General features: G+C 30.3%; 5 protein-coding genes across 6 annotated transcripts; all 5 read right to left on the bottom strand.

Moving 5' to 3' along the window:
• Nucleotides 1–1857: 1857 nt before the first annotated feature.
• Nucleotides 1858–4226, bottom strand: LOC145759184 (40-kDa huntingtin-associated protein-like). 2 transcript variants are annotated; one of them, XR_014286513.1, is made up of 10 exons: nt 4114–4226; nt 3759–4038; nt 3588–3656; nt 3405–3525; nt 3235–3327; nt 2960–3162; nt 2829–2884; nt 2600–2749; nt 2385–2452; nt 1858–2290 (listed from the first exon to the last, which is right to left on the bottom strand). XR_014286513.1 is itself a non-coding variant. In XM_082572948.1 (8 exons), the coding sequence occupies exons 1-8, from the start codon at nt 4176–4178 to the stop codon at nt 2668–2670; spliced, it is 969 nt and encodes a 322-aa protein (XP_082429074.1). In that variant the 5' UTR covers nt 4179–4226; the 3' UTR covers nt 2587–2667. The 2 variants fall into 2 exon arrangements, 1 of the variants encoding a protein (XP_082429074.1); XM_082572948.1 differs by lacking the exons at nt 1858–2290; nt 2385–2452 and having other exon boundaries at nt 2587–2749.
• Nucleotides 4227–4373: 147 nt separating this feature from the next.
• LOC145759181 (transducin beta-like protein 3) lies at nt 4374–6821 on the bottom strand. The gene has a single exon (XM_082572946.1). The coding sequence runs from the start codon at nt 6787–6789 to the stop codon at nt 4384–4386; it is 2406 nt and encodes an 801-aa protein (XP_082429072.1). The 5' UTR covers nt 6790–6821; the 3' UTR covers nt 4374–4383.
• Nucleotides 6822–7973: 1152 nt separating this feature from the next.
• On the bottom strand, nt 7974–9073 carry LOC145759605 (protein IMPACT-B-like). The gene is made up of 2 exons (XM_082573452.1): nt 8446–9073; nt 7974–8226 (listed from the first exon to the last, which is right to left on the bottom strand). Exons 1-2 carry the CDS (start codon nt 9018–9020, stop codon nt 7974–7976), a joined length of 828 nt encoding a protein of 275 aa, XP_082429578.1. The 5' UTR covers nt 9021–9073.
• A 341-nt stretch (nt 9074–9414) lies between these two features.
• On the bottom strand, nt 9415–11582 carry LOC145759770 (sister chromatid cohesion protein DCC1-like). Its single transcript, XM_082573612.1, has 9 exons — nt 11328–11582; nt 11012–11204; nt 10739–10870; nt 10565–10655; nt 10331–10478; nt 10087–10177; nt 9898–10020; nt 9668–9816; nt 9415–9553 (listed from the first exon to the last, which is right to left on the bottom strand). Exons 1-9 carry the CDS (start codon nt 11516–11518, stop codon nt 9439–9441), a joined length of 1233 nt encoding a protein of 410 aa, XP_082429738.1. The 5' UTR covers nt 11519–11582; the 3' UTR covers nt 9415–9438.
• Nucleotides 11583–11872: 290 nt separating this feature from the next.
• LOC145759154 (D-3-phosphoglycerate dehydrogenase-like) lies at nt 11873–15094 on the bottom strand. The gene is made up of 12 exons (XM_082572913.1): nt 14788–15094; nt 14484–14635; nt 14162–14282; nt 13986–14084; nt 13735–13867; nt 13512–13660; nt 13235–13387; nt 12989–13121; nt 12768–12892; nt 12534–12619; nt 12330–12463; nt 11873–12169 (listed from the first exon to the last, which is right to left on the bottom strand). Exons 1-12 carry the CDS (start codon nt 14923–14925, stop codon nt 12021–12023), a joined length of 1572 nt encoding a protein of 523 aa, XP_082429039.1. The 5' UTR covers nt 14926–15094; the 3' UTR covers nt 11873–12020.
• Between the last annotated feature and the right edge of the window lie 316 nt (nt 15095–15410).

Here is a 15410-nt window from a genome sequence, read left to right as displayed (position 1 = left end):
GACCTATAATTTTTTTTAAGCATCAATAAAATAGTGTTTTTTAAAATTTGTTTTCATTATCTATTCTTGAGATAAAAATTTTGATATAGTTGGGGTCTTGAAATGTTTATACAATCAACAAATCATCGATCGATAGTTCACTTCTAAGCCTATAATAACCTGAAGTGGTTTACCGTAATAAACGCTTGGGCTTGCCAAACTAACAAGTAATTTAATTACCAAAAAAGCTAAAATTAAACGATAATTCTCCTCATTTTTTTGAACCTGGCTTATATCTTTTAACAATCTGTAGACTACCTCGTTATAAAGAAAAGTGGTTGCACACTATATCGACTAAAAGGCTTCTCAAAACCACGAATACGCTAAACTTACCGGGGCTTACTGCAAATAGAAGTTAACTATGCTCTGTAGATTTTTTGTTATTTTTGTAGGTAAAAGTTAAAGTGTAATGCTTTAAAAATAATTTTAAAACGTATACCCGTATTGAATCATTTTATTAATAATAAGTAAATTTGTTTGTTATTTGCTTTATTTGGAATTGAAAATTACATATCTGGACTGCACTTTTGATATAACTTCAAAATAAACATCAAAAACTTTTTAAAAAGTTTTGAAATCTTTCTCTCAGTGTGACTCCCACGTTTAGATCTAACAAGCAAACAAAAAACCTCGCTGAGAATGTAATTTATCTGGGATTAAAAAGTCATTAAAATTGCCTTCTATAAATCTATCCCATTTTTTCTCACATTTTTATATCTTTGAGGTGTATATAGAAAAACAGCAAAATTCTAGCAAATTCAACTTATTCTTATATCTTACACAAAGTACTTAATCCTTAATACAAATATTTACCTTTATTCAGTATTTGCTTAGCAAAATTAAACAGCTAATGTAAAGTCTTACAATAATCAAACATAATATTTGTTTACGTATTGTTCCAATACAATACACTTTAAATTGTACCTAAACACAACTTAATTGTGTCCCTGTAATTCATCATGGAACGTAAGGCTTTAAGTTACGTACTACGATTATGCAAGGCCCAACATGTTTGTTGACTCGTAAAAAAGAGGCGAGTATATTGTCTCGATGAGATAACATGTAGTAACGCCCAAAATAAAAGTTAAACCTTAAATGTCAAAATCCAGGTGGTTTAAAATGATATTTTTCTCCTTATTGAAAATTTTGGTACTTAATATTTATTATAAAACGATCATTTAACAAATTACATATATTCCGCTATATTTTGCAATACTACCCTTAACATAGCTGCTGCATGCTTTAAGATGCCGCTAATGTTTAAGTTGTATGCCAATAGATTAAAATCACATTTAAAATACCCATATTATAAACACTCTATTTAAACAACCGGGTTAACTTCGAAGTTATAAAACAACTAACTCCCTTTTTGTAAATTCCAGATTGTCTCATAACATTCTGTCTACACAATGAAGTACTCATGGTAGCTACATGATCTGTAAAGAAAAGGCGCGTGTATTAAACCTAACTCAAAACAGCTTTTATTTAAACATGAAACAACTGTAGCTATAAGACATTTATAACTTACAGGGATTGGAAATTACGTATGCTAAAATGAGAAAGTTAGCTAGCCTGTTTATTGCTACAAATAAAGCCTTTGTGTATTTCAAACTGATGACGTCACTTTAGGCGCGCCTGTCTTAGCGTTGTTGCTAATCGAACGATGATGTTCGAAATGGGCAATAACAAGTCAATGCCAGAACAAGTTATTCGAAAACAACATAACTTCTAACTTAGTCAGATCTCAGCCCATGTAAAAAGTTTATTGGGATTTAAAATCGCAAGAAAAAGTGACGTCATGAATAAGAGCGTTCAAGATATCAGAAATAAAATCGCTTTCCAGGATATTGATTTTTTATAAAAGTCAAGGTGTTTTAAAGGTTTGCATAAATTTAATTTTCCAAGGTTACGATCAATATTGTTATACTTCTAAATTGCATTAAGTTTTAAACGAAAATAAATTTCACTTTCCATCAGAAAGCAAGCTTTTTTGAAAGATGGCAACAAATCAAAAACGAGTTTGCACTTAGCAGCATTTACTCAGCTTTTCAACGCGGTACTAATCCCTCTAATGATAAAACTACATGAGATAACTGGGGTATGTCAAATGACACATTGTTTAGTGATATATTGCATTTGATGTTAAGTACATGCAAAGCGTGTGAATTAGATCGTCTTTCCTAGAAGATTGCAGTCTAGACTTCTTAGATCATGATAGAAAATGTCATTGGGGCTGCAACAGACTAACGACCTTCGTTCAATGTTTACATAAGTTAAAATAAACCAACTTATTTAAATTTATAGATATTGTCATTCCTTAAATTTTAGTAAAAAAGTTAGTTTACCTTTCATTGTTTAACAATGCCCAATCGTATTACTAACGATAAGTATTTATGAGACTCGACAGCATCATCTAGCGAAATTTATCAAAAACATGCTCTTGAAAATTTAGTTTATACCTAATACATTTTCTAATATAATGCTTTATTAACCAACTAAATACAAAAAATAAACAAAACAATATTGCACTAAAGTTAAGGGGTAAAAAATACATCAATACCTAATTTATATTTTTAGAACACTTTTTCACTTGGTTATTTAAACAAGACAAAAATTGTAAAAAGTGATTTAAAATCCCAATCCGTTGGGATGTTGAAATTGCTCAATAACAGAAAATAACAAGGTGTTCTGGAGTGCATTAAAATGGGGTCTAAATATAAATCAAAATTTCTTTAAACTTGATAAGTTACAGTTGGGTCAAATTATTTAACTAAAAGGTGACATATTACCTTAATTGTTCTTGTAAATACTTGATTGCTTTTATGTTTTTTGAAGAACTTGAAATCTGGGTGAAAAGATTTTACATTTAATTTGAAATCACAAAAAACATTTCGTACAACTTTTTAAATCTTTTTTTTACCACTAAGGATTGAAGTAAATAAAAAAGATCCTCATTCATCTGGTTATTTAATCCAGATGACTTTTCTTCCTCCTCATCCATCCACTGGATTCTTTTCAAAATCTCAGAGTGAGATTTCTCCATCTTTAAAGGATGAGGATTAATGAAGAGAAGAAGAAGAACAGCGAGGATCTCAAACTCACAATGAGATTCAGCGAAAGGTCCTAACACAAAAGTTATTTTAGTTTTAAAATCTTTAAAATAAAATTTAATTTTTAGAACCAGAAACTGAATACCAAACAAAGTTTTTCCATCATCTTTATACGCAGCTTTTTCCACCAACAAATCCATCGTTTCTTCACAAGTTTTTAAAGCCCCATAATGGTCATCTTTCAACAAGAAAAAACATTAATTCAACTGATCATATAATCTTACAATTTACTTCAAAATAAAAAATAAATCTTACTTATATTTATTTTTATTTCAACAACTTTCTTCTGAGCAGTAGCAACTTGTAATGGCATGTGGAAATATAACTCAGCAGCTCGCTGGTACAGAACCAAGCACTGGCTATATTCTTTCAACATCTAAAATAGAATAATAACGGTAAAAAAATAAAAACTTAAAAAAAAAATTGTGATACAAATACCTCTAGATAGGTTGCAATTTCGAAGCAAAGCCCAGCTGCTAATATTGGAGTGTCTCTTGATATGTAAAGCTGTATAAAAACATAACCAAAATAAAATCTATATTTTAACTAAAATAAAAGAAAAATATTATATTCATTAATGCATAAACGCAACCTAAAAAACTTCCATACCTTAATTGCGTAGTCGTAATAGAATTTTGCGCAGTTTAAATGCTCGTGAACGTTGGGACAACTTAGATATTCCAGCTCCTTGTCAGCTTGCAGGAATTGTCGAGCAGCCTCGATAGTTGAGTTAATTTCACCCGGCGTGTTTGACATACTTTGCTCACATCTGGCCATTGCCAAGCAACAAAACCCAGCATAAGCATGAGCACCTTTCATTTTTAAATCATTCACCAAATATCCATAATCAGTGTAAGCTTCAGCTACATTTGGTTTCTTCAAAAATCTCCTAAAATAAATTATATTTAATTAAATCTCAAACTTTAATATAAATAGCATTTTACAAGAAAAAACCTGTACTTACTTTTTTAGTTTGTTGGATATTGCTTTATAGGCAACAAAGAAGTCTGGTTCTGATACAAAATCCATTATATCTGAATTTGTTTAAATTAAACTTTAATCTAAAAAGAAAAAGGGTGTTACCAGATGTGAATTAGTTAGTTCATATGAACATGTTGATGAAACAAATACAGTTATGTAAATAGGATTTTAACTCATGATTTCTTAGTTAAACAACTTTTTTTTAAATTATTCAGGTTAAATTTAATTATTTTACACAATATTTTTATCAATTTTACAAATCATCAATTTTTGCATCAAACTTCATAATTTGCCAAGTATAATCAAGGAAAGTTGCTTGTTGAGCAACTTTAGACATTCTCTGATAATGCCTTGTTGTATAAGGTAAGATAGATTCAATTAAAGACCTAATATTACTAAACGATTTTAAATCACTAGGGGTAGTTGAAGCTAGAATCATTTTTAACATAATTTGTGCAGCATGACAGTTTTTAGAGTTAGTGTTCCACATTGTAATAAAGTTAAGCACAGCTTGCTTCTGTGGTAAGCTTAATGATTTAACTACTTCTTCCATTATTTCGGTCCCAGTTTCCAAACACACAATTTCTTTGATCACCTTTAATGCAGTAAATGGTTGTTCCAACCTAATAGCCATCATAAGCGCTTTCTTGTATTTCTTTTCATGCAACAAGTTTTGTAGTTTCTGGTAGTTAAGTTGAGCTTCCTCGATCTTGGCATACTCTTCTTCTTTTTCAGTCTCCGTAACATCCTTCCACATCAGGATATTTGAATCTGAAGATCCAGTTATAATGAGGTCATCATTCTCAGAAGCAGAGCAAAGAGCCCATATTTTGTCTTCATGAGCATCCAGTGTCTTTACACACTCAGAATTTTTAATAGTCCACAATTTCAGAAGACCATCAGTGCCTGTTGACATAAATTGAGTTCCTTTAACAACAAATATCATCTTAAGAACAGAACAATCATGACCTTCAAAAGTTTTAATATTTGTAAAGTCAGATATACTCCACAGTCGAATCGACCCATCTGCTGATGAAGTTCCCAAAACTTGATCCATGGGGCTAAATTGCAGAGATGATACCCCTCGTTTATGTCCGCGAAAAGTACCCAAGTTTACCCCAGTATCATCCCACAGTTTCGCCAACTTATCCTGAGACCCAGTAGCAATCAGTCTATTATTTGGAGCTACACACACTGCAGTTATAGCTTTAGAGTGAGCCAGTTCTGTGTGCAACACTTTAAGACTTTTCTCTTGCTTTGTGTTTTTAATTTGCCAGATTTTCATGGTATAGTCTTCACTACCAGTCACCAAAAAGTTCATTTTCTGCTTGCAAGCTGCTAAAGATGAAACAGCCTTTGTGTGGCCATGCCCAACACTTACACAAGTTATTTCTTGCAAACAGCTTCCAATTTTCCATAGCCGTACAGTTCCGTCCTTAGAGCTACTTGCAAAATGTGTCTTGTTATGAAACACATCAACAGATAAAACAATATCTGTGTGACCTTTTACAAGCTGACATGCGGCAGTGTTGATGTCAAAAACTTTAATGTGAGGACTATTAGTAACCACAACCATTAACTCATTTTCCTTACCTGCCATTTTGATATCAATAATTTCATCGTTATACCCGACTAAATTTTTCTGCACTTTCATATCATCGAGCGAAACAATATCGATATTATGATCTGCAGTTACAACAGCAGCTGTGTTGTTCCAAGAGAGCAGCATTATTCTGTAAAAAACATTGGCATCACCTTTAATGTTTTCAATATTTTCAGCACTGTTGTTCCCATACACACATTTACAAGTATTACTGTTCCATATTCGAAGTACTCCTTTACTTCCAGCAGTTATAAAATAGAATTCATTTTCTACTTTATTATCACTTTTAACAACACAACTTGGAAGTTTTTCACTGTCTATTATCAAAATATCTTCAACACTTTCATAAACAGGGATAACCTTAGAAGGTTTACTTGGTGCGTTATTTAGATTTTTTGGCAAGTTCCATAGGCAGACCACACTATCACGACCTCCACTGACTAAAGTTTTTCCTGAGAACAACAAAGTTGTGATAGAACTGACATGGCTCTCCATAATCTTGATGCATTTACTTGCAGTCAAATCCCACATTCTTATGTTATAATCACTTGCCGAAGAGAACAAGTAAAGTGAGTTAGAATGGAATGCAATAGTAGTAACAACACCAGCTGAGCCTTTTAAGTTGTGAGTACAATATTGTCGCACTAGATCCCAAATTTTAATAGTACCATCACTACCTCCTGTTGCAACTAACGTTGAAGTTAAATCAAATGCCATGGATGTAATAGATGACACATGAATCGCTTTCCAGGTCCTGATACATTTGACCTCATCCTGCCATTCCCATTGTTTTAAAAGCAAAGACGCTGTTGCAGTAACGATTGTTTTGTCATCGTAACTTGCAACAAAACATGTGATATCATCTCCTTCTGCTGAAATTGTTTTTTCTACTAAACCAGTCTCAATGTTTAAGATTTTTATGTTTCCAAAACACAGACAGAATAAGTATTCACCATTCTTTGACTGGGAAATACGACCACCAGTGTAAAAGGGCTCCCATTTTTTAGTAACTGCAAAATTACTTTTCATTGTCAACCTTTCAAAATTTGGGTTCATTTTGCCTATTATTTTTAATTCAATTTAAAAAAATACCTACAACAAAAACAATAAAGGATAATTTTTAAAAAAGATTAAAAATAAATTCATTATAAAGACAAAAGAGAATATATGCTAGACACATGTAATTAGCATTTTAAAAAAAACAAAAATATTAATGAGTATAATATTTCACTCTTCTTTACTTTTACCAGGGTGAAGCACCCTCTTTTGAATCCAAAGTTCGTTGCCCTTATTTGCCAATTGTTTCTCTTTAAATTGTTTGTAATTTTTTTCATCTGGATGCACTAACAAGCTCATTCCTGCGCAAAAAGTCAATGCCCCTATGACTCTACCGGACACTATGCCTAGTCGACCAGTTCTAACTAACTGCCACATATAAAAAGGAATTGTAAACATAAAACCAGCTCCGATAATCTCACATTCTCGGCAAACGGGTTTGTGGTATTTCATGTCTTCAACTTTGTCCACTGTGAACAAGTCTTTAAAAAACAAGGACAACTTTTCCTTGAGTTCAATTGGCATCTTTTCTGTCTTGTTTCAAAAAACTATTGCATTCAAGACGTTTTGTTTTTATAAACTGGTGAACGTTTTTTCAGCAAATTGAAGCTTTCTTACCAAACAGCAAATAAATCTGGGCATTTGCCTTTTAACAAAGAACACAGTAATAAATTTTACCACCTTGTTAAGTTCAATAACGTACAAATATACACAGAACAGCACAATACTTAGAAAAATGCAATTAAAAAACGTTAACATGTGTTAAAAGGTAACTACACGCTTAAATGAACTTTTGTGACGTCATCCAAGATTTAAGAGTTGGTGTTAAAGCTGGTATTAAATATTTTATCCTCAACGTGTTAAAACTTAATTTTCACTAGCACCGTTAAATACGCTTGAAAAACGTCTAAAATTACTAAAAATTTTTTTAAAAACAACTTTCACTTAAGTCCATCATCTTGCGAGCAAAAAAACGTGAAAAAATAAAATTAAAAATTAAATGCTCTGAAACACCATCTTGCGGTTAAAAAGCACTAGTTAGCTCTAACTCCTTTACCTATACAAGTGAATGAAACACATGTAAATAACAACGCAATTAACTTCTAGAGCTATTTCACATACAAGATAGGATAACATCAACGCATATATGTTACATACACAAAATAGTTAGGGATTGTTAAATTTTATTTATTCTTTTTTTTCTCTTTAACAAAACCATTATTTAATAAAATATCACGAGTCATGTTATTAATATGTTTAAATCTATCAGGACCAAGTTGGATTCCTCCGTACCAGCGACTTACAACCACCATCACATTACTAACATCCAGGATCTGAAGGAGATGCAACATCCTTCCTCCAGCAGCAGACTCCCCATCATCATCACAATCTTGGAGAATCACTGGGGAAGAGGAAATAGATCCTTGTCCAGATATTCTAAAATAAATTTCAAAAGAGTAAATAAATCAAAAATATAAGGTTTTTCTAAGTTAATACAGTGATGATATATGCTTATAAATAAATTACTTAATATTACATTGCTTATATTATTACAAACAATGCTAAACAAAAAAAACTTTACAATATTTTTACAATAAACTTTACAATATAATTGGCCTTGTTTTTTAATATATATAAAACACAAGAACTTGTTACCTGTATGCCATAATATTGTGGGTTGCATTTTCAATTTTCCGATTCTTTAATAATTCACTAAGAACCAATTTGACTTCACTAACTTTGGTTATTTTGGATAGATGAGCTTGAAAAGTACTTTTCCTATCAGTAAAAGGTAAACCATGAATAATTTCAGGTACATTAATATGTAAAGTTTCTTTTACTGTATTAATAACAGATAAATTTTGATCAAATATTTTCTTTGAGTTTTTAGATTTTGTTGACATATCATTTAAAAATTCCTTAATTTTTTCTATCCACAGAAATATAATATCTTCTCCTTTGTTTTCTAAATAGATTTCGTCTAAATCTAAACGTAATTGATCCCTTGCTTTTATATCACGTAACCAGGGAGCAATTATAATGTAGTTAGGGGGCATTTCGGAGGGATAAGTAACCGGTAAATTTAGTTCAAGTACTATGACAAAATTTTCACATTCGCTGGCGATCGAAACTTTGTACGTTCTGGTAGATTCATCAATTGTTCTCCATTCTTTTTCGTATATAGAAGATAGAGCTTCAATTTCGTCGATTTGGCGACTTAAATCATCCATGAAAAGTTCTTTTTAAACAGTTTAAATAGGAAACAAACCTTGCCTAAATTTTTACATTCCTTAAATTTAGGGGATTTAAAAGTAGGTGATTTCCCACATCAGAAAAAACAAATTTAAATTTTTAATTATCCTCGTTTGTAACAAAAACTTAAATTCCAAAAATATATGTTTTAAATTAACTTTATTTTATTTTAATTTCAACTCGTGCAGTTTCAGATACAAAAAACCCTAACGCTTACCCTCTTCTAGAACAACTAACCCTTTTTATTAAGAAGTCAATAATAAAATAATAGACTTTGGGAAATACAGTAATAAAATAAGCACAACAGACAATGTCTTTTAATAACATTTATTAATAATATAATACACAAAACAAAAAAACATAATCGAAAAACTGGTTTAACTGTTGAAGTTTTTATTATCTTAGTGATTTTCTAGTGCTGAAAAGTCTTTGTCCTTTAGAGGCATAAGTTGAAGTCCGAGCATATCTTGTCAGAATAGCAGCTGCAGTTTGTCCTTTTAAGCATTTGTCTCTGTAAAAATTAAAACATTTTTACAATAAAGCTCAACAATCATCTATGATAAATAATATATATATGATAAGATAAAAATTTTGGCATTGTAACAAGTCTTCAAGAAACGTTTACTCAATGTAAGGCACTATTTCTTCATATGTCCATTTTTCCTTCCGAGCAAATAATTCATCAAACATTGCATCAAACTCCAAGGGAAGATCTCCAACACAAAACAGGGATATTGTTGGAGGTCTTGCATTCTCATCAACTAAAGAATGACCCTAAAAAGAATGACCTGATTAGTATAAAAGATTATAATTTATAAAATAGGACAGATACACAAATTAGTTTTAAAAATTTACTTTTAAATAATCTTCTTTAAATTCCATTCCTTCTGGCATACTTCCCTTCAATACTTCCACAAATTCAAAATAGTTAAATTTTCCCACATCTCGCAAAAGCATTTCCGCAAAAAATTGGCAAACCTATTAAATAAATAAATATCAATTATTAGAATATATACAAGTTAACAGATATTTATAATAACTCACCTTCTTTTCATCTAGTTTCCAATACTCTGTCTTATCATCACTTAGCGGTAAAGGATAACCATAATATTTAAGAAGATGTTTTACTATAAATCTGCAAAAAAGTAATTTGAATTTAAGACAACACTAGTACTGTATATAAATGATGGTTTATAGTATACCTTAGGCATTTATTCCTACACATGTTCTCATAGTATGCTATTATAAAGTTACTCAAACAAACAAACAAAATTATTGTTTTACTTACCCTGGCACTATTTCTCCTTGATCATTAATTTTTACACACATTTCCTTGACAGGAATATTTTCGCAACTCCATGATTCAGAATCAACTAACTGGAATATTTCTCCCATACATTCAACCACATATCCGAAATCAAGCAACCTCCAGTAACCTTTTAAATAATAAACAAAGATTAAATGACTTAGAAATTTCAAGTGTTTTATTATTTAGTTGGATTTAATTTTAATCTGATTTTACCTTCAATACAACATATATTTGATTTGCCAAGATAGTTCATTATTTCAACTTCACTTGCTTGCACAACATCCAATAACTTTGATAATGTAAACTAAATAAATAAGTATGAAAAATTAAAATTTCATGTAAAAAATGTTAAAATAAGATTTATAATAATTCAATAAATGTCCCTACCATGTCTTGTCTGTTAATTTCATCCTCAAATTTTGGCCCTTTGTATTCTGATTGTAGTAACAAAGTTTTTATTCGATTTGTATCGGGATTTATTCTTTTTAGTTCACAATAATCAAAAGTCCATGCAATTGCCTGTAAAATTAAATCCAATGTTAAAATGTATCATAAATGCACAATTAAAGATAAAAACATTAAATGTTGTCTGAAACAAATTTTATGTTAATTTTTTCTATTTCAACTTCACATTCGCATAAAAAAAATTAAAGTTTCTACTTCTTTGTGTGAGACTGTTAATTTTTGTTCTCCACTTATTTGTTCTGGGGTGAATTCATTCATATCATCTTTATTTACTTTGCAATTTGGAATAAGTATATTTGTGTTTGAGGTAACTACTTTTTTGATGTCAAAAGTTGCATCATCAGTACATATAACTGCTGAATCATCATCACTACCCCGAATTACAAGGCTGTAAAACAACAAAAAAATAAGCAAGAAAATCAATATATAAACCAAAAGGCGTTTAAAATTACTTTAATGGTAAATGTATTATACATAGGCAACGCCAAATTATTGCTAGGTTCAACTACACCTGTTTCCATCCTGAATATGTTTTAAAACTTCGTCGTCAAGTTCAATTAACATATATTCTTGATCAGATGAATCTTCGCTAAATTTTAAAGTTTGAACGGGTTGTAATAGCTCTCCGACGCTAAGTTTTGCCAATTCTAATCTTGCCCTTACATCATCATGAACTTTTGATTCCATAGCTTTCTCTTTCATCTAGTTTATTAGCTTACAAAAGTTTAAAGTTTTAAAAAACTTATTTTAATTCATAAGAACCTGGGTAAAATTTCCCGGGAAAAAATGTAAACAACGTGAAAAATACCATCAAAAAATAATTTTATTTATCCTCTTTTTTAAAATTATTTAAATTTACACAAAATACAAATTTTATAGCATTTGTTAAAATGTAATGGAAAAGATTGTTTTTCCAAAATTCTAAACTATTATTATCTATAAATTTTAGTAGTTTAATCTTAGATATCACATCACGCTAAGTGAAATGTAAAATGATTGTAAGGGTCAAAAATCTTTAATTTTTGTCAAATTTGTTCACCTATTTTACACAAAAATTAAACAGAAATATTAAGTTGGTGTATATATTATTTTATTTTGCTTAAACATTCGTCAATGCCCATAATAAAAACATAATACTAAAGCACGATGTCTAGCAAGAAATCAAATAACAGTAAAGCTCATATTTTGACATTAAACACAGTGATTATATTTGTGTGGCATATATACTGGACACAGAACAATTGCCTAAAATTTCTTTATTGACTGGATTTGCGGTTGTCACGGCGACCCATTGGGAATTATTCTCAACATTACTTGCAGAAAGTGAAGTGACCACAGCACCATTAACGACCCCTAAAAAATAACATATTTTTTAAAAAATGGCAAGATTTTAGTAAAGTTATTATCAATAAAAAAATTAAAACATGAAACTTATACATAAATTATAAAAAAATATATAAATTCTATGTTTTTAAATACTAGAAAATAATAAAAAACAAATAAAGTATTTTACCGATAATTTGAGACAGTTGTGAAGCTGGTGCATTATAGATCAACAAATTTCCCTTTAAAGTAACAGGATTGGAAAAATAACAATCATTCACAGCAATGAGACAACTTTGCCCATTGATAATTGTCCCTGTTAATCTAAAACGCATAAGATTTAAAAAGTTAGTAAAACCAAAGGAATATTCCAAACTTTATTAGTTTAACTTACTTGACTGTGCAGGATTCAGTTTTGGCTTGGAGAGAGCAAGCTGATTCAAATGATTTCCAACTATTGTTTTTGTTTGCAACATTAACCTAAAAAGTTTAAAAATAAAAACACATAAAATATTGAAATAAATTGATTGAAAAAATACTGTTGTATGAAACAAATTAATGCAATTGATACAGGCTTAATAAAATTAATATTGCTATATTAATTTTAATATTGATTCAGGTTTTTTACCTCTATTCCCATATCAGCACCAAGAGAAGTGGCATTTATCAGGTTTACAGAAGATTTTGTTGTCTTTAAGTATCCAGCATACACAGCAGCTTTCAAGCAAGCATTTACCTTTTTAAAGGAAGTCCCTGAAAAAATGGCAAAAAGTGAAAAAATGGCAATTATATTTAAAACTTACAAACTCACTTCACAAATTTATCATCTTTAAAGTAGTAGAAACTCACCATAAGATTCCAAATTCAATTCATCAGGTTTTGAAGTTAACACAGCACTCATAATTTGACCAAGTCCACTTACACATGATATCCAGCTACCAACATCTCCATTAGAAGCTTGGCACAAAGCAGGTGCATTAAGCTGTAAATACCACATGTTATACATAAACAAATAATTGTCAATACAAAAAATAGGAACTTTTGCCAATACATGAAGTAAAAACTTTTTAATTTATTTGAACATTTTTAACTTACAACTCCAACGAAACTCTTCCCGTTTTTCACAGCCACAAATTGCTCAGCTATTTCACTTCCACATCTTGCTTGACCCTCCTTTGTACTTGCTCCTAAATGTGGACAAGCAACAACTTTTGGATGTTTCACTAATGCCATGTTTGTTGCTGGCTCCTTTAAATTATAAAAAAAAATTAAAAAATAACAAACATATTATTAGAATACTTGCTAAAGCAATTTAGCCTATTTAAATTAAAGTATTACATTTAAATAATCAAAAATAAATTTAAAAAATTACTTCAACAAAAACATCCAATCCTGCTCCTCCGCAAACTCCACTTTCTAGTGCCTCCAAGAGGTCATTTTCGTCAATGATTCCTCCTCGAGCACAATTAATCACTCTTACACCCTTTTTACATCTTGCAAATGAGGATTTACTAAGAAGACCTAACATACAATAAACATTAAACATGGGCATGTTTTTTATTGCAACAAAAGTCTAAAGAAAAACAAGCATTTACCTCTTGTTTGAGGAATTAATGGAGTATGTACTGTAATGTAGTCAGCTTTTGGCCAAATTTCATCCACTCCCATCCATTCTATATTGTATTCTGCCGCCTCCTCTTTAGATACTAGAGGATCAAAGCCAATTGTCTTAAAAATCAAAACTTTGTGTCAATTACAACAAATTAAAAATTTAGTTTTATTATATAAGTTATAGGCTATTGTATAACCCTTTACAGAACATATATTAATATTTCAATAAATTTACCTTCATTCCAAATGATTGCATTCTAATTGCAGCTTCTCTACCTATTCTTCCCAAGCCAACAATCCCTAAAGTTTTTCCATACAACTCATGTCCCATAAACTACAAAACAATTGGTAGTAAGACTATAATGAGGAATTTTTTTTAATGAAAGTATAAAAGTTTTTTATTAGTATTACCAGTTTTCTGTCCCATTTTCCGGCTTTCATTGAGGCATCAGCTGCGGGAATATTTCGAGCTAGTGAACAAATTAATGAACAAGTATGTTCTGCTGCACTTAATGTATTACCTCCAGGTGTACTAAAACAAATAATAAATTATATAAGCTATATATAAATAAAAGCACAGTTAAATATAACATAGTAATTGCAGTCCTATACAAAAAAGCATAATGCAAATAACACATGAAATACAGTCTTATGACCTCAAGTTGATATTTATTAATTTATAGTTAAAACAAAACAAGTTAAAATACACAGACTTGGAAAATTAAATAGTTACTTCATTACTACCACTCCATTTCTTGTAGCCGATTTAATATCAACATTATCTACTCCAGTACCAGCTCGGCCAATGATTTTTAGATTGGGACAACCCTCGATTATTTCTGAAGTTACTTTGGTTGCTGATCGAACAACTATTCCATCATATTTCTAACAAAATTACAAAAATTGTGTATTTTAAATAATTAGGTTTAAGCCAGTTATAACGTCCAAATCAGAAATATAAAAATACTTAAGTACACTTTAACACATTTTATTATAAGTGTAAATATCTTTATTAAAAATGTGTATTATTAGAATACCTGTAGTTCTTTAATTAAAGCGTCTGGTGTAAACTTTTCTTTACTTAAAGTTGCTTGAATTCCATTTTGTTCTAAGATAGTTTTTGCACTAGGATCAACGTTATCCAGTAAAAGTACGTTTGTTATATTAATTGACATTATTATGTGTAATTCTAACAACTAATACGTATGAAATGGCAAAATGAAAGACAGATTAACAATACCGTTATACAAATCCCTGCAAAATAAAATACACTAAATGAGTACTTAATTTTATAATAAATAGAAGGACTGAAATACCATAATGTCAATGTCAGATTTGCAAAATGGGGTTACGTTTTTACGATTAGTTGGATAACTATCTACTTAGTCATGCTAATTTTGTCACACGTTTCTTTATACACCTGTCACTTTAAAATCGCGTCTCTAATTGCTATTTACCGGCATATGCGACAGCAAAGAGGAAAATTCACACAACTCTTTCCTGTGTCTGCATTTCCAACCAGTTACTGAATGACAACTCAACACGTGCTTTACCTTATTTTCACTTCGATTCATTTACTTGTATAAGACTTAAGTGCACGATTTACATTAAATCGTTGTGTAAGTTAAAAGTTGTACACACAAAAATGCCGGTTATCACG

Source organism: Corella eumyota, chromosome 7 (assembly GCF_963082875.1).
Source record: "Corella eumyota chromosome 7, kaCorEumy4.1, whole genome shotgun sequence".
NCBI lineage: Eukaryota > Metazoa > Chordata > Ascidiacea > Phlebobranchia > Corellidae > Corella > Corella eumyota.
This window is presented reverse-complemented; position numbering and strand designations above follow the sequence as displayed.

What these genes read in the sequence shown, in the direction of transcription:
- LOC145759154 (XM_082572913.1), bottom strand. Translation starts at nt 14,925, where the DNA reads ATGTCAATTAATATAACAAACGTACTTTTACTGGATAACGTTGATCCT. An exon ending in GAAAATGGGACAGAAAACTG is followed by an intron (nt 14,085 to 14,161) that starts GTAATACTAATA and finishes ATTGTTTTGTAG; the next exon opens with TTTATGGGACATGAGTTGTA. An exon ending in ACTGAATCCTGCACAGTCAA is followed by an intron (nt 12,464 to 12,533) that starts GTAAGTTAAACT and finishes TATGCGTTTTAG; the next exon opens with ATTAACAGGGACAATTATCA.
- LOC145759770 (XM_082573612.1), bottom strand. Translation starts at nt 11,518, where the DNA reads ATGAAAGAGAAAGCTATGGAATCAAAAGTTCATGATGATGTAAGGGCA. An exon ending in AAATTAACAGACAAGACATG is followed by an intron (nt 10,656 to 10,738) that starts GTAGGGACATTT and finishes TTATTTATTTAG; the next exon opens with TTTACATTATCAAAGTTATT. An exon ending in GGAAACTAGATGAAAAGAAG is followed by an intron (nt 10,021 to 10,086) that starts GTGAGTTATTAT and finishes TTTATTTAATAG; the next exon opens with GTTTGCCAATTTTTTGCGGA.
- LOC145759605 (XM_082573452.1), bottom strand. Translation starts at nt 9,020, where the DNA reads ATGGATGATTTAAGTCGCCAAATCGACGAAATTGAAGCTCTATCTTCT. An exon ending in CACAATATTATGGCATACAG is followed by an intron (nt 8,227 to 8,445) that starts GTAACAAGTTCT and finishes AATTTATTTTAG; the next exon opens with AATATCTGGACAAGGATCTA.
- LOC145759181 (XM_082572946.1), bottom strand. Translation starts at nt 6,789, where the DNA reads ATGAACCCAAATTTTGAAAGGTTGACAATGAAAAGTAATTTTGCAGTT.
- LOC145759184 (XM_082572948.1), bottom strand. Translation starts at nt 4,178, where the DNA reads ATGGATTTTGTATCAGAACCAGACTTCTTTGTTGCCTATAAAGCAATA. An exon ending in ATATCCAACAAACTAAAAAA is followed by an intron (nt 4,039 to 4,113) that starts GTAAGTACAGGT and finishes AATTTATTTTAG; the next exon opens with GAGATTTTTGAAGAAACCAA. An exon ending in ATTACGACTACGCAATTAAG is followed by an intron (nt 3,657 to 3,758) that starts GTATGGAAGTTT and finishes GTTTTTATACAG; the next exon opens with CTTTACATATCAAGAGACAC.